General features: G+C 33.8%; 1 protein-coding gene across 2 annotated transcripts; it reads left to right on the top strand.

Moving 5' to 3' along the window:
• The first annotated feature begins 376 nt into the window (after positions 1-376).
• Positions 377-22344, top strand: Atg18a (Autophagy-related 18a). Of its 2 annotated transcripts, XM_090154997.1 has the most exons (13): positions 377-709; positions 2068-2150; positions 4174-4340; positions 4416-4610; positions 10299-10391; positions 14425-14495; positions 14571-14678; positions 16095-16262; positions 16345-16452; positions 17253-17377; positions 20156-20212; positions 20731-20862; positions 21412-22344. In XM_090154997.1, the coding sequence occupies exons 1-12, from the start codon at positions 639-641 to the stop codon at positions 20856-20858; spliced, it is 1374 nt and encodes a 457-aa protein (XP_090011123.1). In that variant the 5' UTR covers positions 377-638; the 3' UTR covers positions 20859-20862; positions 21412-22344. The 2 variants fall into 2 exon arrangements, with proteins under 2 accessions (XP_090011123.1, XP_090011124.1); XM_090154998.1 differs by lacking the exon at positions 20156-20212 and having other exon boundaries at positions 391-709; positions 21412-22331.
• The last annotated feature ends 2583 nt before the right edge of the window (positions 22345-24927 follow it).

Genomic DNA, 24927 nt, shown 5'->3' with positions numbered 1-24927 from the left:
TGGAGCCCGATTTTTCCGACTTCCGGCGCGAACTCAGTAAAAGCCTCACGGGAAAACGCGCTATCGAGAAACGCCGTGATTTCTAATCTAGGGTACGTAGTTATATTATCTTTGGAACAATACAGCTACGTCGCAAATCCTTCACGATCCCTATATGTGTAACGTGTATTTTAGCGCTGGCTTCACCAGTCCTTCCTTTTAACGCCCAAAAACTGCGCAAACCAAAAGTAAACTGGCAAACATGTTCTCAATTTTTACACAACACTCGCAGAATGATATTCAGAAATTTCTGTATTCTATTGGTTAGTTTTGATAACGTGATTAGAGTGTGCTACGAATTTAGTAGTATAATACTATTGACATAGGATCCTGAATACCGTTTGAATAAAATCAACCAATCCTCGGTTATTTACAATCATACAGCTGGGAAAAGCAGTCTGGAATTGACAGTTTATAGGTGACCGTCCCAGTTCCCTAGAAACAACAAAGGATTTTTGTGTTGGAGTTTTTTTGTCGTTTCAATGATGAGGTGAAACGCGAATTATGAAGATTTTTTGTATAATTTAATTTATATATAGTTAATTAAACACTTTGACAATAAGTTTAATCCTGTCGTCAATCTTTTTGACGATAAACTAATGAATCTAGCAAGCGAAGGGGGAGACCCCTCAAGCGGAGTATTTTTCGTAAACTTTAATCAAGACGCAACGTAAGTAGCCTTGACTAACTTTGGATACGGGCTATGGGGTTTATGGCACAAAATGTCTAAAATATTTTATGTATAATATTTAAATTGCACCTGATTCGTATAGACGTTGTTGTATCGACCATAAATTTTTTTAGGCTGATTTGCGTCTTCTTATTATTGAAATACCGTTGATGTTACCTTGGTGTATAAACAATTGTCTTCAAATTTCCTTATTAATAATTATTTTAGCCTTCAGAAAATAACCAACATAATAGCAAATACTAGTTTGTATTTCAAATTATTGCCAGACTTAAATCAGTATGAAAGATACCCCCCCAGGCTGAACATGTTAAGAGCCCCTCCCACAAGGATTGAGCTAGAAATACATAAGAGGGAGTAGCTATTTGAGGTTGGACCTCAAATTTCATGCTATAAGTTCTAAGCTAGCTTTTGAAGTGTGAATGCTTAACCCTTCTCTTGGACATTCATCTCATCTTATGGGTTATAACATCGTTTAACGAAGATTGTGCTAGAAGACTAACTCTACAATTTTAAGAATTACTATTAAAATCTAACTTGCTAGCATAAAGTTTATAAAAAGGTAGTGCTCTTTCCCTGAACTCTACAGATGTAAAAAACTAAAAATGAATGATGAAAAGTTGTAAAATACATTTCCATTTGATGCATTGACATATCAAATGGTTAGTGAACATTTTGAAGAACTCTGGACTTAGACTTTGTTGCAAATTAGCAACCATGAAGCTGCTGATGGAGAATGATGATTGGGTTATAGTTCCCATTGGGAACTCGCATGATCACTGAAACATCAAATGGTCTGGTACAAACAACATCATTCGTGTTGATGAAGAGTTTTGAGATGACACTTCATATTGCTAACCATAATTGTGAATAGGAACATAGGAATGCCTAAATCTGAACCTTGGAGAACAGCTAGTCTTGTTAATTTTCTACTAGCGTGATTGCCACTATTAAAAACTTAAGTACTTCAGAACTTGTGCCGATGAATTTAGCAAGGGTAAATAAATGGCGTCAGAGGTGTAATTTGGTGCGACTTACAAGGCCATTTATCAACCAAAGAAGAAATAATATACTTCAGTCTCTTTGTTTCTACATCTTCCAATCCTGTTTTAAATAGCAATAAAGATGGCGTGGCAGATTCTGCCCGAATGGTACTGTGATGCTGAACAAGTTTTCTTTGGCCAGTGTCACAGGTGGATTCCATTTGACATAAATCCTGGCACTGCTAGCCCCGTTTGACAAGGACATTTTTTATTTTGCCCTTTAAATATCAAGTTCTAAATTCTGTAATATGAGTATGCAGATGTGCATGTTAATAGAAATTATAATTTTTTCTTCAGATCTTTGGCTGTTGGAACAAAAACAGGATATAGATTGTATCACCTGAATGCTGTGGAAAAATTGGAACAGATATTTCAAGATGGTATGGATTTGTAGAATATTTAAGGTTATCTCGGATGAATTTTGTTTGATTTTTGTACACGTTCTTACCTCTATAATTTCTTAAATTTGAAATGTTTTATTTCAGAGCCCATCCTCAGTGGCTTTAAACTATTAACATTTAGTTGGTTTTGATAGCTCTTTATTTTGTAACTGAATAATAAAAGGTTTAACAGAAAGTGACAAAAATTAGCACACTATAGAGTAATGGCACTGTGACGTCCTAGTACGTCACCCAAGCTCTTTCCTATAGATAAAAATTTTGCGACCAAAATGGCGACCATGGCCAAAGCTACAGAGTGCTACTACTCTATTGTAATAATAGCATTTCTTCATGTAATGAAGGTAAATCTAAGTACTGGTAAAGAATTTGGGGAAAATATTGAAATTTTCCTGAAATTACGCAGTGGAATTATCAGTAGGCTTATATTTTTATCTTTGTGATAAAGATTGTGATAAGTTTAAAAAAAAATATTGTTCGTGAGAAGGCTGTTCTTTATATTACCACTATTTTTTAAACTAAATTATTAATTTCAATATGGTGCACCTGTAAACATTTTTTTCATTACTTCATCCAAAGAGCTTACTGATCCAATTTTGACAATTAAAAGATTTAAGGTTATACAATGGCAAAACAAAAAGTGTACATGAACATTAAAAACTTCCTTATTTTTGTGGGTCGCATGCTTGTTTTTGCGTTTTTCTTGTAGCGTGTTTTGAATTTCTCACATTGCATCAGTGGCGGCGCTACACTCAGGCTAAGTAGGCTATAGCCTATGTCAAATTTTTTGTAGCCTATGTAGCCTATTATAGGGGGCCCCTATTTCATGAAAAGGGGGCCCAAAATGATTCTCAGTATACTTTAAAATTATAAATATTATCTGGCCCCCTCAATCGCAGGCTTCAATTTAAGCTGTAAAATAAATAGCGCCTATATATTTGCTAAACTTTTCTAGCCTAATTATAACTTTTTAAAATAAAAAGTTTTTTTGAATCTATGTTTGAATTAATTTCATCTGGGGTGTGATTCTACTCTTATCTTTAAAATGTTAACGAAAATTAAAAGACAATTTCAATTAGTGTAGCATCGCTCGCCCTTGACCTATGCCCCCCAAAACCTTCTATAGCCTACCTTGAATAAAGTCTTAGCGTAGCCGCTGCATTGCATGTTTTTATTTTTAAGACATTCAGTTAGTTAGTCTCAACTTGTAACTTCGCCGTGAAGGCCTATTGGCCTAAGTACCGCGTATCGGTTTAATTTAATAAATAAATATATTTTAGATTCCCCAAACATTGTTGGTCTTTTTTACCTCTAACATTATCTTTAGACCAATGTTTTATTTAATAATTTCCACCAAATTTACTTTCATGTTGAAATTCAAATAATCCAAACCTAAACCCTCTCTAGATATTCTTTATTGAAATAATATTTAACAGATAACAATTTCTAGAGCCAGGGGAACTTTGGTAATTTATACAGTTAATCTAGGGGTTGCAGCTGCATACCCTAGTTGCCATGACAGATTGGTACTAGTTTTTAAAATGTAGTTATGAATTCCAGGTGTATTTGATTTTAGTTCAAATCTTACCATTGATAGTTATGTCTAAATTAAGCTTATAAAGCTGATGAAATTTTTACAGTAGTTGTATGATGTAAAATATTATATTATAATAAAAATATTTAAAAAACTACTTTTTAGATCTAGGAAAATAGCTAGGGGCTGAAGATTTGGTTTTTACGCCATCCACACCACCCAAGACATTTAGGCAACTCTACTGAAAATAAAGTTTGCATCTGCTGTATGGCGATAAACTCTGAGCATTATAATTTGCAGTGATCTTGCGGTAATAGTTAGTGTAGGAAGTGGTTGACTCACGTGCCCCTGGTCACCTATTTAAAGTTACTAGAGTACTTGGGAATTACCCTAGCTGATTATTAATTTGTTATATTTTAACAGTGATTGGATAATATGGAATCCATAAATTTTTTTTTCCTTTTCCATTAGAAGGTGAAGATGTATGCATTGTGGAGCGCCTTTTTTCTTCAAGTTTGGTTGCTATTGTCAGTTTATCATCCCCACGAAAGCTTAAAATTTTACACTTCAAGAAAGGAACAGAAATCTGCAATTATAGCTATTCAAACACTATTCTCGTTGTCAAGTTGAATAGAGCGGTTAGTTTGATTTGATATTTTAGAGATTATTTTGTACCCAAAATAGTTTTTCCTTCATTTTTGTAACGGTTTCAGAGATTAGTGGTGTGTTTGGAGGAAAGCCTTTACATACACAATATTCGAGATATGAAATTGTTACACACTATTAGAGAAACTCCGCCTAATCCACGGGGTCTTTGCGCTCTCTCTACCAGCAATGAAAATTGTTATTTAGCATATCCAGGCAGCAGCTCTGTTGGGGAAATCCAGATATTTGATGCTGTTAATTTGGTATGTATTAAATATTTTGTTTGTGCTCTCACTTAACTGTTTGAATCTATTTTTTTTTTTAAATTATTTCAAATTTATGACCTTAAATTGTAGATCAGGGATGGCCAACACTCAGCCCACCTTGTTTTAAATTGCGGCTCGCGAATGTAATTGATAGTTATTGTATTGTGACTCACGTTTAACTTTTAAGACATTTGGAATTGTGACTTACAAATGTAGTGTGCATTTTGTAATGTTCTCATTCCCTTTGAGAAAGCAGAACCATCATAGCCTTGAATTCTAATTTCTAGTTGAGAAATGTTTTCCTTGTGTCGTCTGCTTCTCTGTATGCTACTATGTTATCTCTAATATAAGATAATTATTAGAGAAGGCAGTGTCCACGGTATAGTATCGTATGGCAAAGGATTATTATTTGTTGAAGGAACGTGGGATTTTCAGAAAAAGGGAGATTATATATGAAAATCTTAAATTTCATGAAAAATGGACTGAATGGTTTTATTCCACTTTGGTTCGAGACATTTAAATTATAATCTTGAATCCCGAGGCTTATTTAGAATTTTCAAATTTGGCCCTTAAGCTGAAAAGGTTGGACACCCCTGTTGTAGATTGTAACATTGATCTTTGCGATCTTTAAAATTGACCCATTTTGAGTCTTGGGTTATGCACTCATCTTGCTTTTACAGGAGTATAAATAAAGCAGTTAAGGTAAAGTTTCCGTCAATACTCACTAGTGGCCAGGCCCGGACTGGAACCTAAATTTGGCCCGGGCATTTTAGAGACCTCAGCCCCCTACTTTCTACAAAAACACTACATCGGTCATTTGCCCAATCTGCCCTCTGGCCAGTCCGGGCCTGTTAGAACGTAGTGGAAAATCCGGCCATGAGCATTTATATCCTCACAAATGCACCTTACAGCAGGGTGGAAAATTAGAATTAATCTACTAAATTTGTAGACAGTCGCGCCACCAGTGCGTTTTTACAGAACGTTGACCTTCCCTCTTAGGGCTATACTTCCTTAAAAAGTAAGTTTTTTTTTCTGATACTGATGGTCACAATCTATTGAGATCTGTGTTTAGATTCTTGTTTATATTTGATAATTCAGGAATGATTTACCAATCATTTAAAAATTTGTAGTCTTAATTAAAAAACTTAACATGACATTGTGTCAAATAAAAACATTTGAAATAAACTTAGGTTTTCAACTAGAGGTTCTACATCGTTTTTACAGTATTCAGATTATTATAATTGCCATTGTTTCCAATTTTGTCTTTTCTTCTTAGAAATATAATATTATTTATTCTCACAATGTTTGTGGGAAACCCAATCTAAGAAAAAAATGTGTATAAATTTATTTGATATTTTTATCATTGTTGTTTTTTTTTTAAATATGCCCCCAAAGAAAGAAAGAATGAATAATAATAATTAGCTAGGCTAATACCGTAGGCACCACCACAGGCCCAAGTCAGCTTGCGACTTTTAGTGCCTTATTTACCGGTGGCCAGGTTACAATGCGTAGGAGGGTGGTGGCAAGCCCTTCATGCCACACGAGCTAGCCGACAGCTACCCACACTAACTATTAACGTTATTCTCAGCAAGTTTTTATGGAATAACTGTGTAAAAAGGTAAAAATTATAATTGGCCAGAAAAACATTGTATGATATTTCCTCTCCCTTCTTATTCTCTAAGACAGGTTAGACTATGGTAGTATTTAGGAAATGTTTATACTTAAACTATTTTAATGTGTAATTCTTATTTAATCTTGACTAAATAAATTCTCTGGAAGTTTTAATCACCAGTTTAATATGGTAGTGAAGAGCGTTGTTTATTTATTGGCTTAAGTAGTAGTGAGTTGTTTTTAGCGGACAGATTGTTAGTCAAATTTCGGGAATGTGTCTAGTTAGGCCTAACTAAGAATTAATATGGTGAAGGGCTATGATCATCTTGAGGACATTCTTTTATGCCATTGTATGGATTCCAGAAATTAAAACTGATAATTAGACATGAAGATGGCTCTATTAGTTATGGGATTATGGCGTGTACTGAATGTTACTGAAATTGCTCCTCTAGCAACAGCCAAGCCTAAAGAAAGGGAACGATATACTCACAGGAAACAAAAGGCATTGTCTAGGATCACATGGGCCATAAACTATAAAAACAAGATGTAGCAGATGTGGAATCATATTCATGTTTAATAGACTGAGGCGCAACCCGTAATTTTTGTATGAACAAGGAGTGGATGACAAATTATCAGAAGATATTCATTGGTTGACACATCAGAACGTATTTCTGAGGCAGAAGATATTGGAGGTGTAACACTCATTTTGAAGACTTCATTTGATGATACACCAGTCACTCAAATAGGTGTATTATATGCCGCATTACAAGATAAATTTATATTATTGATGGTTATGTATAGCAACCCAAAAATGGATATGAGTCGAGCGAAAGTCATATTAGTATGTCAGAGAGAGAGAGAGAGAGAGAGGGTATGGCATAAACGATTGGGCCATCCAAATGGGGATAGGATGAAGCAGTTAATTAAAATTGTAGGGAAGTTGCCGATGTGTATCATCAAGACCACGGAAATTGGTACACTGTGATCTTTGGGGTTCATAACCTGTGAGATGAGGGTAGGTTATTTTTTGGACTCGAAGACAACTGTTAAGATGTTTTTGTATTTTAAAAAATTGTGTGAAAGACAAACACGACAGAAATTAAAGAAGTTGAGAACCAATAACGGTTTGGAATTCTGCTCGAACAGATTTGAAAGAGCATTTAAAGATGAAGGTTTAGAATTACCACGAACAAATTCCTATTCATCCCAAATGAACGGCATTGCTGAACTATTTAATAGAACCGCCCTGGATGGGGTTCGTACGTTACTTCCAAGGTTCTGGATATTACCCCTAAATTTGGGCTTAAGTGCTGCAAACTTTTGTTTATCTGAACAATAGACTCCTGCATTCCAAAATATCACATGCAGTACTTGAGGAGAAATGGAGTGTCAATCAGACATTTGAGACAGTGTGGTATCCACACAAAGATCAAATTCAGGAGACAAAATACATTAAGTTTGACAAGTCAAAACCAGGACTGAAGGAATTGCTGAAACCAAGAAGAGTCCAAATGTTTGATAATGTTATGGGAGAAAGTCAAATTCAAGAAGATGTAAATATGCAGAGAACTGATGAAACCCTTAGAGCTGCTGAATGATGGAGAAGAGAAGTGAAGATAAGAGTTTGGCGGGTCCAAAGTATGGAAAGATGCCAATTATTATGATGGGGATTCCACTACAAGAATTAGATCAGCAAATGAGATGAAAAAATATTTAGAAGAAAGAGGCGAAAAATATGAACTGAAAAATTTCAATTTCAAGGAGGATAATATTGAATCTAATTTGTCAGAAGTGCCTAGACGAGGTGTTTGCAGAGAATGAATTGAATATGTTTAAGGAAAGAGAATTCTATGAGGTAGTACCAAGGCCCTCTACAAAAAAGATTTTGGGAACCAAATGGGTCTACGTCATCAAAAGAAAGGCAACGGGGCAAGAGCAAGATTTAAAGTGAGGCCTGTGGCTCAAAGCTATTAAGTCATAAGGAGAAGATTTAAATTTGACATACGCCCCAATAGTGAATTTAACTTAATTCGTTTATGCATTTTATATTCATTGTATGCCTTGCCTGGTATCATCAACAATTAGATCTCAAGTGTGCCAGAACCGATCAAGACAAATTGTAACTGAACCGAGAACCAAAACAAAAATTAGGGAGATAACTGTAAATTACTGTATTTTATTTCAGTTAATCATCATTAACACTCGTCATTGCTGAAAACTTTTTCTGCAAAACTAAAATTAAAACTAGCTTGCGCAGGTGGAGAAGCTATTTTAAGTAAAATAGAACACGCGGTGAAATAAAAACCAATAGTTTGGACAAAAATGAAATTAAGTGATTTCTAAAGACAACGGTTTTTCCTTCCAATTGAGACCATAGACATAATAGTTCTTCTCACTGTTGTCAGTGGGTTATTTATTCTTTATCGTGGCCTTTTCAAAAGTAATAGTATTCGGTTCTTTCGGTTCGGTTCTCCTTTGGTTCCAGTTCGGCTATATAATAATAATAGATTTATTCATTGGATCATCATATAAGTTTACAACTTCTTTACATAAGAGTCCAGTTATACATTAATTAAATTAAATTAAAATTAAGAAGGAGAAATTTCCAACAAGCGTCACTAAAATCACCATAATGACGAATTAATATAAGTCAAATAATGGGTGGTGATTAGGTTTTTGAAGAGATTAATGCTCTCAACGTTTTTTAAGAGATTTGGAAGTTTGTTCCAATTTTGGGAGCCTACTATTTTAACACTTTTAGAAGTTTTTGTCCGAAATGTTTTGAGGATTTTTTCTATATAGAAGTTATCATTAGCTCCTCTCGTATTAATATTATGGGGAGGGGGGAGGAATCTATCTAAGATATAACGAGGGACTTGATTCTTTTTAATTTTATACATAAAGATTAAGAGATTATGCCAATAGGTAAAATCAATAGAATTAATACGAGCAATATGTTTAGCTTCAGTTAATGACGAAAATTTTGGGAATCCGGCAATTAATTTCGTAGCGCTGTTTAGGACTTTCTGGAGATTAACGAGATCAGATTTAGTCGCCAACGCATAGAAAATTATGCCATAGTCGATGATTGGTTTAATAAAAGTATTAAAAATTAGTCTAAGAGAGTCGATCGAGATATGGCTTTGGAGCGGTTTCATAAGCCAAAGCCTACTCTTGACTTTGCTGATGATATACTGTATATGTGGGTGCCAATCCAAAGATTCTTCAAAGTGTAGTCCAAGGAACTGGACCGAACCAAAGTGGCTTTGGTTCCCATTTCTTGGAACCGGGAATTTCGGTTCGGGTTCTAAACGGCAACACTAATAACGACATTACTAACAAAGTTAGAAGGCGTGTTTGACATAAGATTTAGGTGGAATAAATCATTTTTTGGGTGCGAATTTGTATTATCTAGCCCAGGAGAAGCAATTATGCATCATTGAAGATGAGTATGAAAAAACAAGAGGGAATTCGAAAATTGAAAAAGGGATATTGAAAAATACTGTTATCTCAGACAGGTTAGACTATGTTGACTTTATAAATTATCTCTAACTACTATTTGACGCAAATCCTAAGTGAACACGGTAAGTTCCCACTTTACCTATTCAACTTGGGTCATATTGCATCGCCCAAATGCATATGCGGTGCTCTGGAAGCAGACTCAGAGCAATATGTTCGTAATTGTCCCAAAAAGAACCATTTGATAAGAAGTGGATGGGCTTCGAAATCTGGATAATGAAACGATCAACGATCTTGAACGCGTAATGCATTATATCTTTGTGAATTTTGACGAACTCACGAGTGAGTCGTGAGTAGGTGGTACAAGTATACGGGTGTATACTTGTTTGTGTGCGTTTTTTAGGAAGTGATTTCTAAATTTGTATACAGGTCGATGGCTCGGCCGGGATAAATGATGAAAAACCCCTGTAATGCTTAGGCGTTGCACGGGGTATATAAATACCAAAGTCTGGTGTATAAATTATCTGGAATTTTTAATTACTAGTTTAATGCGTAAAAGATTTTAATTAATTGTAACATAATTTATGTAAAAGTTGATGTTGATTTCTTTTCTAGCAAGCCAAACTTATGATCCCAGCTCATGACAACCCTTTAGCAGCCATGGCATTTAATTCTGAAGGCACAAAAATTGCCTCTGCTTCTATAAAGGTACGTTGTTTTTCTTTGTTTAGATTATAATCAATTATTTGTTTTGCAATAAATGGGTGAATATCAACGCATGTCCAATTTTTTTATTTAATTTTTTTGGATATTTTGACGATACTGAACATTTCTGTGTCAACATTATTTTGTGGAAAATTGACGTTTTCAAGCGTTACTTTTCCGTTCGTGGAGTATTGGGTGGGGACAAAGTATATGCTATTTTTTCTAGGTTGCAATGCTAGAGGGCCCACTGTGATTAGCAAGAATGGGGTTGGGGTGGCGCCGTGCTCCCCCAGCACTAGAGCGTAGCGAATGTGCGGCACTGTTAGGTGCCAACACTTACCAGGAGACGACCCGAGGTGTTACACACCGATTTCGTTCAAACTCGGGGGATTGGTAGACCTTCATGTAACTCGAAAAATCCTAAAGGGAATTTATTCAATGGGTAACGGTTTTGCCATGGCAATGAAAAATGTTTTTGACAACATAAAATTGAAATTTTTCCTATTTAAGCCATATCGGTTAATTTTCACCCATTTGGTTCAAATTGATCAAAATGTGATCATTTTTGATTTTTTTCGTCAATTTTTAAAAAAATTTGGTATAATTTTGGTATTTTAAAACCTTTCAATTTTTTTATAATCTTTCACAGGGGGGACCCTTGGAATCGGTCCAAATCCCATGTTATTTTCAATGGGAAAATTTCCATTTTATGTTGTCAAAACATTTTTCATTGCCATAGTAAAACCGTTGCCCATTGAATAAATTCCCTTTAGGATTTTTCAAGTTAAATGAAGGTCTACCAATCACCCGAGTTTGAACAAAATCGGTGTGTAACACCTCTGGTCGTCTCCTTGTTAGTTTATGAATTTATTTGGGTATTTGTCCATGATACTTTTTTACACTCGTCTTGTGTTCCACGGTGACTATTCTTCCTTTTTATAATTTTTCCTATATTTCAATGCTTCCCTTTATTTTCCTAATATTTAACCATATTTGGTATTTTGCTCGGTGTTTACGAATTTCCCGCGTGCCAAGTTTGCTTTTCCTAATACAGATGTACTTAATGCCTTTGATAAAAAGTGAACTGATTCTCTAAAGAACTGCACTGAATGGAATTAAGAATATCGTCGTCTGCTTAAATGGAGTTTCTTTTATATTAACACAAATTTAAATATTATTTATGCAAATTTTCCTATATGTTGCTATTTTATTAAAGAAAATACTCCTATATTATCCTATAAATCGACTGTTGAATTACCTATGTTCCTATTAATTTTTTGGGGTTTTTCAGTGGTCACCTGGTGTTTGGAGATAGGTGCTTTACCAAAATTTATTGGGGGAAATTGGTTTTTGTCATTTTTGAAGGCAGCAGCTACTTTGAACTCTCCTACTCCTTGACCATGTAAAAAATTTTAAACAAACATTTAACTTATACAAGGTTAACCATTTCCGCAAATAAATTAGACAGTGCTCTCCTTTTATTTCATATTTATTCCTTTTAAGCCCATCGCGTTTTCTACTTGCCTACAACAATTTTTAAGCAGGCCGAATTTTTGCCAAAGGCCACAAATTAATTTTGCAAAATTAATATCTCCGCGAAATTTCATTTCCGCAAAATAATTTTGTCACAGGAATGTTAAGTGTTATCTAAAGTATTAAAAAAAGTCAGACGTGCGTTGGTGTGTTGATAATTTGCCCAGTAAATTTTATGGCGTAAAACCTAATGAAAAACCAGATGTTATATAGCCCTATAAACCTATCTGGGTCTGGTTCCATAGTTACAATGCTATGCCAAATCTTTAATAACTATATCTGATGGACATGTCAATAAGTAAAAAGTCAAGCAATTTTTGTCATGGAGATAGAAAACAAATAGATGATAAAATAAAAGGAATTTTTAACTAAGCTGCTACCTCAACAACGGATTGATTGATGCTCTTAGACAGTTTTTGTCCTTTGGCTGAGAAATAATTGTGGTGCCAACTAAGTAAACTGACAAGTTATGTTTATATATGCTCGGTTAGCTATAAATTTATCTAACTTCGAACTTGTTAAATTAAAATGCAAATTATTAATTGAAACTTATCATCATGTGTGGAAAAATGGTAGAAAATAGCTGAATGTTCCCCTTTTTTCATAGTATCAATTTCACAAAACCTTCAAAGACCAGGAACTAATTTTACTTTCAATTACTGTCAAAAATTTAAAGAAATTATCCTGCTATAGGTATTTTTTAATGCGCTAATGTCATTGATAAAAAATTTTCCTTAAAAATAAATTTGAAAGTTGAGTGTTAAAAATTAATAACATCAGGTGCTTAAGGAGCTTATTTATTGAACATATAGCCTTCACTATTATGCAAGTGAAAAATTATCCTTGTTACAATTAATTTAGACAACTCAGTGGAACCTAAGAATGTTTTAATTAAATATTATTCCCCATGGGTAAGCAGGTGTTGTGACCTTTCCCTTGCACAACTTAACAATTTATTTAGGGAAAGCTTTAGGCTTATCAAAGTTTACACAAAATTATTGGAAATTCTTTCTTACTCTCTAAACTTTTTATAGATCAATGCTTCATTACAAGTCAACTCTTTGGAGCTTCAAAAATCCCACTTTATATATACTTTTAACTAGTTTTATTACGAACATCTACTCTGATTTGCAGAGCCCTTTTTTACTGCTTCTAACAGCCTTTTTTAATTTTTAACTAAGATTTTTCACGAACGTGTTTTTCTGAAAATTCCAACGAACCGTTTTAGCGTGAAATCAAGGTCAGGTGGAGAGTTCATAAAGTTGAAAAAGGAGGGGTGTTCCTTAAATTTATAAATAAAACAGTTAATTCTAAAAGCTTAAAGATTTATGAATTTAAAACAGATCAAAACGTTTTCTATTGGTTGAAGTTTTATAAATTTAAAACAAATCAAAACGTTCTCTTTTAGTTAAACTTAAGTTATTTAAAAGTTAGTAATAATTATTTAAGTATTTATTTTCGATTTCTAAATTTAAATCTGACAAATTTTCAACAACAGGTTAATAAATTGTGTTTATCCTTGGGAATTAAATTACAACTGCACTAAATAACCTTCAAACATTACATTGCTGGGGAGCTATGTTCTTCTTATCTTTCTCCGACATCTGATCTTGCCTTTTTATTAACTAGCACAACCATGGATTATAACTCATGTTTTCATAATTAAATAATTGTACCAAATAGGTTCGAGGTTCACTGGACATCTTTTGACTAATACCACCCATAGATTATTTTTTTCAAAGGGTTTTGAGTCACCTTGTTATTTTAAGATCGTAACTATGTCCACATTAGTTATTTAAATTACCCTAAATTTGATTCAGAAACATGAACTAAGAAAGATAACCCAAGTTTGAAAAGGTTCCTGCTCATAATTTATCCAAAAAATTTAAGTTGAACTAGTTCTCCTTAAAACTTTTAGTTTGATTAAAGAAAACTTTGGGGATGAGTATGTTGCTTTAAAACAGTAAATTGACGCTTAATAGCTTTACTAAATGCCCCATCTCGTGTAGTTAAAATAAATTTTTTTTCCAGATTTAGAAAAGATTTAAAAGAATTTATTGATAAGTGTAGTGTTGTCAATATTGTAAATTAAATGATTCTGATGCCTATTCTTTACAGATTATCTGATTAACCTTCAACTTATGTTTGCTACATCAAAGTTCAGTGTTATTAGCTGTTACAAAAGGGTCAATTTATCCCTCTGTGGATTTTTAATAATCAATAAAAAAGTTGGAAAATTGGTACCAGTAGCTATTTTTTAATTAATTTGTGGGAATAATGGAAAATTTGATGTTTACCGACTATTTGTAAAATTGCAAGCTCATGTCAGTTTGGGCCGTGTATTCAATAAAGCTTGAGAGAAGATAATCACCAATTATTTACTAAATAACTATTTTTCTGAATTGCATGAACAAAAACGTTTTTAATAGTGAAATAGCATTGTTATATTTAATTCAAAATATTGTTACAATTATGTGTTTCAAGAATACGTTAATCATTCTAGGGAACTGTGATTCGTATTTTCAATGTTTTGGATGGTACAAAACTTTTTGAATTTCGAAGAGGTGTTAAGAGGTCAGTGGGAATTTCAGTTTTGCAGCTATTACCCCTGTTAAATTCATTTCATTTTAAGTATCATTCTATTTTTAGGTGTGTGAATATATACTCTTTAGCATTCAGTATGGATTCCATGTTTCTTTGTGCATCAAGTAATACTGAAACCGTTCACGTTTTTAAGTTAACTGAACCAAGTGATTTGTAAGTATTGCGCTTGAATGTTGCCAAATTCAATTACGCTGTAAAAAATATCAAGGATCAAATGTTAAGTTACTATAACATAGTTTTCATTTAAAGTTTAGTTTAGTAAAAAAAAACTAAACTAATGCCTGGGACGAAGGTGGGAAGTTTTTTTCATTAATCACCGTTACTTCAGTCTTTGAGATTTTTAACAATCTAAATCTGCTTTTATTAGACTTAATTTCAAAGCACCCTTTTGAACTCTTAAAACTAGTGTTGGCTGATATTGTAATTTAACTGATACTGATATCTAACAGATTGTTAGGAGCCGGGTTCGATCCCAGCTTGTGGCACTGGGTGAAAACTCTGAACTACTCCTTCTGCGTTGAGTTTGCAAGTTCTCTCCCCACTGGTTTAAGGGGGTTTCCCCCAAGTTCTTCAGTTTCCCCTTCCCTAAAAACTTCTCGAGGTTAACGGTAATAGTTAGTGTAGGGAGCTGTTGGCTCGCGTGGCATGAAGGGCTTGCCACCACCCTCCTACGCATTGTAACCCAACCACCTGAATTATTGGCTTTAAAAGTCACTTGATGACTTAGGCTTAAGGTGGTGCCTTGGGTATTAGCCTAGCTGATTATTATTATTATTATTATTATTACCAATATGTAACCAATAATTATCCATATCTAACCTATTTTTACTGATACCCATATTTCCCATTAAATTGCAATGCCAAAGCTTAAGATTAGTGGCGCCATCTGTCTTGGTTTTGAGAAGATCAGTTTTAAAATATTGAAAAAGTTTAGATCTAATTGTCAAAATTGTGATTTAACTGATACCGATATCTAACAGATTGTTAGGAGCCGGGTTCGATCCCAGCTTGTGGCACTGGGTGAAAACTCGGAACTACTCCTTCTGCGTTGAGTTTGCAAGTTCTCTCCCCACTGAATTAAGGGGGTTTCCCCCAAGTTCTTCAGTTTCCCTTTCCCTAAAAACTTCTCGAGGTTAACGGTAATAGTTAGTGTAGGGAGCTGTTGGCTCGCGTGGCATGAAGGGCTTGCCACCACCCTCCTACGCATTGTAACCCAACCACCTGAATTATTGGCTTTAAAAGTCGCTTGATGACTTAGGCTTAAGGTGGTGCCTTGGGTATTAGCCTAGCTGATTATTATTATTATTATTACCAATATGTAACCAATAATTATCCATATCTAACCTATTTTTACTGATACACATATTTCCCATTAAATTGCAATGCCAAAGCTTAAGTTTAGTGGCGCCATCTGTCTTGGTTTTGAGAAGATCAGTTTTAAAATATTGAAAAAGTTTAGATCTAATTGTCAAAATTGTGATATCGGTTACCAATGGCATATTGGTTTTGGCCTATCACTGCCCATAAACTATTGCCTAAATAGTATTTAATTTATAATTTTTTTTGTAGAACTGAAGCTGAGGAACCTCAAGGTTGGATGGGCTACTTTGGCAAGGCTCTTATGCAAAGCGCGAGTTATCTACCAGCCCAAGTTACTGACATGTTTAATCAAGGTCGATCTTTTGCTACAGTTCATTTGCCTTTCTCTGGTTTGAAAAATGTCTGCGCGTTAGCTGTGTAAGTTTTATACCTTATTCATGCTTATTTAGACATGTTTAGAGAACCTTTGATTTCTTTACAATATATTTTAATTTTTCAGAATTCAAGAGCAGTTATCTGTGTTAGTCGCATCGGCTGATGGATATTTGTATATATACAGTCTAGATCCTGAAGATGGAGGTGATTGCACTATGCTCAAGCAACATAGGTATTTTTGAATTAATTTTAATCAATCTTTTTTATTGTAATATTCACTTGTATTCAAAGTAGTTGATTGTTGTTTCCAATTGCGATTCCATTGTAAAGTTTCATAGAAGTAGCAATGCCTTTTCAGTGCAGTTCCTTTATGGAATAGTGTAGCCACTAAAAATTACATTTGAACTATCGGTAGCCATTGCGAGTGATGGCTATAAAGTTATTGAAATGAACTCCAAAATGAATTTTTAAAGATGTTTTACAATATATCAATAAAGATTATATTGGTGATTCACAATATTTTTATCAGGGTTGGCACAGTGGTAGCCAGTCCAGTTTTATCCACGTTGAATAATAGTAAAACTAATATTGTAGGATGCCGAAAGCGGGTGGGCATCATAGTGGAGGACGGAAAATAACACAATTTTATTTAATAACAAGGCAAATGTATGATTTTTGAAAAATCTGGATAAAACGCCAAAAATCCAAATTTAGCCTGATAAAAACCATACCAGTGGACTTTTCAAGAAAAAAACCGTGTTTTGCCAACCCTGATTTTTATAAAGATGATTTACAACCAACTTTTATCTTTGTTTTTGGAGTGTTGAAGCATAACCCCTAGCAAGGAAGGTCAGGCTTCCATCAATACTCACCCATGGTGCAACAGTCTGAAACGTAGTAGAAAATTGCAATTTCCCATCATGGTACGAGGTGTTTAGTAATATTGGAAGCTTGACCTTCCATACTGTGGTTATACTCCCTTTAAGTATTAATAGAAAATTGATAGTGTAAACTTTTTATTATAATTAACAGGCTGGACAGCCAAGATGATTCTAGCTCAAGTAAAGAAAGCACTGCTGGAAGTGCGGACAGATCTCCCAATCCTTCAGCGACTGGTAGTAGTGCTGTCGGAAGCCGACGTCCAGTAAGAACCCCTGGTAATGTATTCAATTTTGTCAGTGATTCGTAAGATTCATTTTATGATTTATTTTGGTGGTGGAAAGATCATTTTGCCGTCAATGGTACGCACTGGTGTGAAATTTTTAAATTATGTAGCAGAATTGAGTGAATAGAAGTTATCAGTGATAAATAATTCCTTAATCTATGCAGTGTCACATTTTCGTGTCAGCTTAGCAAGTGTATCATTCCTAAAATAACTTTTGTTTTACATAGTCATGTTCAGGACTGTATAACTCATATAATCATGTATGTGTGCCATAGTGATAATTTTCATAATTAAACCTTGTCCCAACTCATGATAAAATAGACATCGTAAGATTGGAAACTGAAGTTCGACATCATAGCCAGATTTGAGAATCGCAGAATTTCATTTGATGATCGCTTGTAAAATTGTGTTATCTGAAAGTTTTCTATGTAGTTTTATATGGAAGCACACTTAAAAGTTACATATTTTTGTCAGTTGATTTTGGAGTTTTTAATATATTAAATGAAAAGTTGAAAATTAGGTTTAATCTTGGATTGTATTTCAATAGATGTTTCCATAAAATATTTTTAAGGTACATGATTTAAAAGGCAATGCAAAGACTGGACGGGGTAGTGCTAAAAGGTTTAATAGATGTGATATTTAAGTGTTTTTAGTCTTTTCTAAGGGTCTATCGGCAATGCAATGTCATTCTGTCCACCTGTAATAATTTCATAGAATTTCAGAATTTCTTTTCCTTTACTTTAATTGTGCATGCCAAATTCTACAATGTTTTACTTTTTCCCATTAAATATTAATTTATGGAAACAAATATTGATTTTAAAATATTATATGTGGTTTAATATCTGGATTTGAATTAAAAAATTAGAAAGATTACAAATGACAATTTTACTGTTTTAAATGTTTTAACTAAACGAAAGTTCTATAGATTAAATGCAGAAATTTAGAGGAGAGTGGTTAGCATTGGCAAAATTATCAACTTTAATAGGAATTTGATTTTCAAGGTTATTTTAAAAAAAATAAACTATTAGGCCAAGACCCTAAAAATTCACTTTGCATGAATGGGTGGACCAATTTGAAAGTATCTGTCATTGTTGGCCTTAAAGATTTAGATCATCTCATCGTCTGATAGTCAGAATTAGGAATTTAACCATCAATTTTCCTCTTTACCATGCATGCTTTGAGAAAATGGAAAATAGCCATTTGTGTTAGAGCCCATCTAAAGCATGTTACAAAACTTTTAGTAAGCAGTTTTCTTCAAAAGTGTTTTGTTATGATTTTCTGGTGTTACTCATTTAGCTTTACCATTTAATTGACCAAATTATTAGTTGTAATCTTTTAACTTTTTTAAAGATCTATTAAGTAATTTTAAATGTCATAATATCATTATTAGTTCATCGTATTGGAAACCAACATTAGTGTTGTTCTGTACGTTGTTGATAACTTCCATTCATGTTTTTCTGCTGATTTCTAATCTAACGCAGTAACAGACAGCCTGCATTTATTTAAATGCACCAAGTGATAAAGCCTTTCACATATACATTGACAATTCCGAGAAAATGAAGTTTTCTTTCGCTCCGCTCTTTACTTGCTTAGTGAAATTACTTGACCCAGTATTTTCGTTTCTTTAGCTTCTTGGGTTTACTTTTAACCCAGCTAACCATGTTTAGTATCTGCTTCCACGGACTGATAATTAGGTGTGGTAATAGTAAGCCTACAAGTAATGTGCAAAACCATTATGTGGTATAAATAAAAATAACCCTAAAGTAATATGGTTGGAAAAAAAAGTTTGTAACTTGACACTGCCAAAATTGGTTTGATACCCTAATTGTTAGCAGATCCAACCAATAATAATCTGGTTTGGAGATATGTGGGATGCTAGTGAAATTCAAACCCCTTTATAAGTTGAAGAGAAGGTATGAGATGTGATTGTGTGAAGCCGTAAGATCCTTGCCCCTAAAAAAAATCAATCTGCCTGGCAGTTCATTGTATCCTCTAAAACTGATATCTTCCAACATGATCCCCTCCCCTTCTTGTGCAGGTGGATAATTCTTCCAAAGTATAAATAAATACACTTGATATATATTTCGATAACCCTTACCAAAAAATAAGTTGGTTTTTAGTTGGTATTTAGTTGGTATTCACATTTAAGTTGATATTAAGTTGGTTTTAAGTGGTCAGCATATTTCAGTAAACTAGTTAAGTTGGTAATAAGTTGGTTTTAAGTTGGTGGGAAAATGCCTTTTTCTTTAAGTTGGTTTTTAGTGGTCAGAAAATGACATTTGTAAGTTGGTTTTAAGTAGGTTTTAAGTTGGTATTTAGTTGGTTTTAAGTTGGTATTTGTCTCAAATACCAACTTAAAGTATTTCCTAGACCACTTATTTTTTGGTAAGGGAAATGTGAGGAAGTTAATTTTAAGGTAGTGCATTGCTTAAACCAATTTATTTTATGCATGCGTCTTACTCTATTACAAATATTTTTTCTTTAAAGTTCAGTAAAAAAAATAATTAAGTTGCTGTTAAGCATGTTATCTTAATGTTTTTGCCTGTTTGCAATATATTTTAAGGGCTAACGTTTCACGTTATGAATAGATCTTTATCTTGGTACTATAGGTGTGATTATCTTGTTCTAAATTCATAATACTTCCTAACTTCATTATTCATGTACTAATCGTCACCTAAAATTTACTCTCACAATTAAAAAAATTCATACCCCCGTTTGCGGGATTACACACACAAAAAACCGACAATTGTCTTTCTATTTGAATGTGCAGGAACCACAAGCTATGCTGCCATAGTGCGCGGCGGTTCCGATTCTGGTTCTCAGAAAGGTGTGTAGGCTTTCTGTTACGTCTGTCTTGTACAATTATGGCTTCATAAAGACAAGCATGATATTTGCTCGCTTAGTAAATAATGAATACCGATGATGTACTCTTCAGTTGTTTACAAAAGCTGAAAATTTTTAATTACTATTATGACTGTATATTTTTGTTCATTTTGTAAAATATATTTTTACATTTAAATTTTATATAGTGTTAATAATAGTACCCAAAGTCTGAATTTAAAATTAAGTGTTTTTTTTTCTGAATGAGTACTATGTTCACCAATTTAAGTTATTTTCTTTTAAACTAGTTTTTTTATTTGCAAAAAATAATAAACTTTTTATTTGAAATTAGCACAAGGAAGGTTTGTGTTTTTGAACTTACAGTGGTATTATTGCTTTAAAATGTTAACAAACATTACCTTTAACACTATGAAAATTAACACAGGACTAATGACATTAGATGTAATGCCTAGGGTAGTTCATGCTTTTTTTTTTCTTTCTCCCCGATCGGTTTTATAAATTCAGATTGTTTGACGTCTGATGTGGCACAGTCTTCGTCGCCTTCTCACGGTTCTCTAGGTGTGGGTTCCATAAGTAATACAGCATATGTTGATGAGAATGAATTCCCACCTATGTCACATACTAATGAATAACGAGGTAAACCTTTTTGTACACTAGGTTCAAGTCATTTAACGCCTTTACTAGGTTAGAAAACCAGTGTTAAAGAAATTTCGTATTGTCCACATATTTTTATTAAACTTTTTTTAATCTTGCCTAAACGCTTCATTTAATAGACATATAAATGTAATAATAACCTACCAAGAAAAAGGTTATTGGAATAAGTTAAGAAAAATCCATCTAGTCTGCTAAAGTATATTCATAATATCAAGGCAGTTTTTAATCTGCACGGGATTTCACTACATTGTGTTGGCAACTTTACAATGTGTATTACTTTGCCTAGTAATGTAAAATTCTATAAACAATAAATTAAAAAAATTGCACAGTATCTATCTATAAATGATATTTGCCTTGTGTATTTTAGAAAAGCAGCAGGAGACTAGAGAGGTAGAGGTTTTAAGCAAATAACAAATAGTATAGGTAGATTTCTATTATGTTATAAACATTTTTATATGCCATTATTTTCTGAAAAAAATCCCATAAAGTTTGGAAATAATTGTCCCAATAAACTTTTTATCTATTTGACAGATTTTGGGGACACTTTTGTATTGAATTGCAATTGCTTCTAAGTGTTGCACCATCAGTGGTTTTTATAGAAAGTTTATAAATTGACAAAGCCCACTCTAATGTAGCACCTAAAGAAGTTATGATGTGTGCAATTGCTGTATGTTTTAGAAGATTTCTTTAAGCTATATTTCTTCTTCTATGAAAACAAAAGACGGCATACTAAATAAAAGGTGTGATAAATTTAATAAATCATTTGTTTGAAAGAGAAGCTGCGTATGTGGGTATGTAAAATAAAGTTTCAAAATAACTTGTTCATATAAATAATATTGTAAAAATATAATATTTGTATATTCCAATTTTTCCTGATGAAATCTGGAAATAAAGCTAGAAAAATATTTAAGGACTTTTTGAATGAACGAGTTTAATAATGAAAGACGTGCAAATGTTTAACAGGAAACTTAATTCTGAAAAAAATGTAGGTTTGTTATTGATTTTAAGTATATTTCATTATATAGACTTCAAAATAATTCTTTTAGCGCTGTATATATGAACATTTTACAAATAATATAAATTTTGTAAATATATAATATGGGTAATTGAAAAAATTTTTTGTATTAGTACGAATGTAGCTTTGTATGTTATCACGCATACCATCTAAAGAAAATTTTCTAGTTGCAAAAGTTTTATTTAAAATTTGAATAAAAGGAATAGACTGATTTTAAAAACCCATTTAGTTGTTTATGTAAAATTTTAAATTTATTGCCAATTTTGCAGTTTTTAAAACATCTGCTTCAAAAAAGTGCTTTGCTGTTGATTGTTTTCTTAGCAAATGAAAAGCAGAAGTTTGTATAAGATTTAACTGTAGCACATTTTGGCAGTATTTGTACCAGTAATATGAAATGTTTCTATTATCTTGTGATATTAAAATATAGAAATATTTGAAATACTTAATTTTATTTGGAAATTGAATACTGATGCCAAAGTATATAATGAGAATTGGTGAAAAGATTTAGAAAAAAAACTACACTGTCTTAATTAATAGTCATTTCTTTAGCTGTGGCGTGCCGCGTTAGTACTTTACTGCAGGCTCTGTTTTTTGAACGGAGTTTTAGGGGCTGCTTGAGCCACAAAACAATTTTTTAAGACCCTCCTAAGATTTCAGACAAGCCCCTAGTAAAATCTTCGAGGAATTTTTATACTACGTGAGGAATTAGGTGGTCCTTAAGTGGCTAAAATCGACCCTAAATACAAAAACAAAATTTTTAAAATGCTTGCAACCCCTCTTCCAATATTGTAACCAATGCCAGGTTCTTAAAATCAAATTATAGTATCTAGACCAGATAAAAGTATTTTATTCTCTAATCCAATGGAGTATAGTATTTGCGCTGTCTGTTATACACACACAGGCAATTGACAGAAACAATTTTGCGATCCATTTAGAAATTTGACTGGATCCTCTTTAAGAAAAGTTCTATCTTTTGAAAAGTCCATTCTGCTCAATGCACCAACGGGCAAGGGCATTAAACCCGGCCAGAAGTGTAACATTAAGAAAGCCTCGGAACGCGTTTACGAGAGCCGGTTAAAATAATTTTTTTTAAATGGCAGCGGAGTTTCTTTGATCTAACATGATAAATCAAGGTGTAAACAATATCGAAACATATGCCCCGCTGAAAATAATGTATCATTAAATTACTATGAATTGATTATAGAAAAAGGATTTTTGGCACTACCAATCAAACATTTACCTGAAACCGCGTTTATTGAGTTACAAATAGGAATGGCCAAAGCCCGAATTGAAGGGCGCCCCTTATACAGTCTACGCAGGTAAGAATTCCTTTACCATTATTTTTAATAATAAAACGAAAAGAAGAAAGAACGATCTTTTCGTTTTAATATATTTAAAACGTCACTATTGGAGCAATTGTATAATAAATTAATCTTACTACAGATCTATGCTATATTTGTTTTGGGAAGACTGCAAAATATTATTGACATAGAACTGTTAAGTTGAGTGTTTGTCTAATGAATTACAACATCAACACTCAAATTATTTTTTGTATTACACCTTGATTTTAACATTTCCTCCACTATAATAAAAATTATTTAAATTCCTATAGTATAAGTATTTATTTATCATTTAAACAAAAAGGGGGAGACATTTCCCTTTTGATCTGACACCCAATGATAAAAAACTCCCAAATATACTTAATGAAATGTTTATTGAGCCACAAACTACTTTTATGGGTAAAAATTACAGGAAGGTGATAACCACCTTTGAAAAATATACAAATGAAATTCAAATCTACCGACAAACTGATATTTAGAGAAAAACAAGCATGAAGATGGAGACAGCTCCATTGAAAAATAAATAAACCCACCAAAAAAGGGAAGCCTCGGAAAAAAACCACACCAGAGGAAAAAAAAGGAAAGTTTTCCAAACTCAACACCTGACCCTGGCTAGGATGATCTCGCAAATACGCCGCAACCTGAGGACCCGACCGCAACTTTTCCCGAACCGCCCCGGGGTAACGTAATAAACATCACGTCTAGGACCTACCTTTCGACCAACCAAAAACCGGGTCCACCCATAATGACCCGACAAGGTCAACGCATCCCCAGAGCCCTGTTCACACTCGTTCACGCCACTGTGAGCCTAAAACTCAGGAACCAGAGACTCAACCCCCGAACAATCAGAGGCGACCCCAGGAGTCGATACACCACCAGAACCCTCCGAAGGACCTCGCCGAGCATCTACCCCTTCCGAAGAAACTTCCGACATATCCGATCCGCACTTCCGCAGCCTTCGAGATCTGGTGATTAACCCTCCAAACCAGCATCCCCACCTCAAGAGACCCATCCTTATACCCCTTATCATAATATGACTTCTGTTTATCACTAGCCACCAAATTAATATCGACAGCCCGGTCCAGAGCGTCGAGTGATGGACAGCACTTGATGGCCAACTGATTCAAAGGCAGGTTCTCATCCTATTTAGTATGGCAATTCCCCACATAAATACTGATCATCTCCCCCTAAACCCTGTTGACCCGCTCCGTAAGATTAGATTGAGGATGATACGGCGTAGTGAACTTAGACTTAATCCTTAGGAGTCAACAAACATTCCTCCATAGCCCCGAAATGAACTGAGGACCATTATCCGACAGTAACGCGCTCATCGTACCATGCCGAGATACGTATTGGACCAAAGCCTTACCCACCGATATAGCCGTAATGTTTCGAACAGGAAAAATCTCGACATATTTAGTGAAATAATCTACGATCACCACCAAAAACCTATTCTGATTCTTGGTCACCCATCATGTCTATGCCCACCAAATCCCCCGGACAAAGCTTCGTAGACGGCAGCATTAAACCTGACTTCTTCACATTCCGAGGTTTATACTGCTGACAAATCTCACAGGAACGCACATAGTCCCGAACTATAGTATACAGCCTAGGGTGAAAATATCTAGCAGCCAACTTCTCGTAGGTAGCCGTACGCCCCCGATGAACCGATAAAGGATGATCGTGAAAAGC

Source organism: Leiobunum rupestre, chromosome 1 (assembly GCF_980474605.1).
Source record: "Leiobunum rupestre chromosome 1, qqLeiRupe1.1.hap1, whole genome shotgun sequence".
NCBI lineage: Eukaryota > Metazoa > Arthropoda > Arachnida > Opiliones > Sclerosomatidae > Leiobunum > Leiobunum rupestre.
The sequence above is the reverse complement of the archived record's forward strand: the minus strand, read 5'-3'. Positions and strand labels throughout refer to the sequence as shown.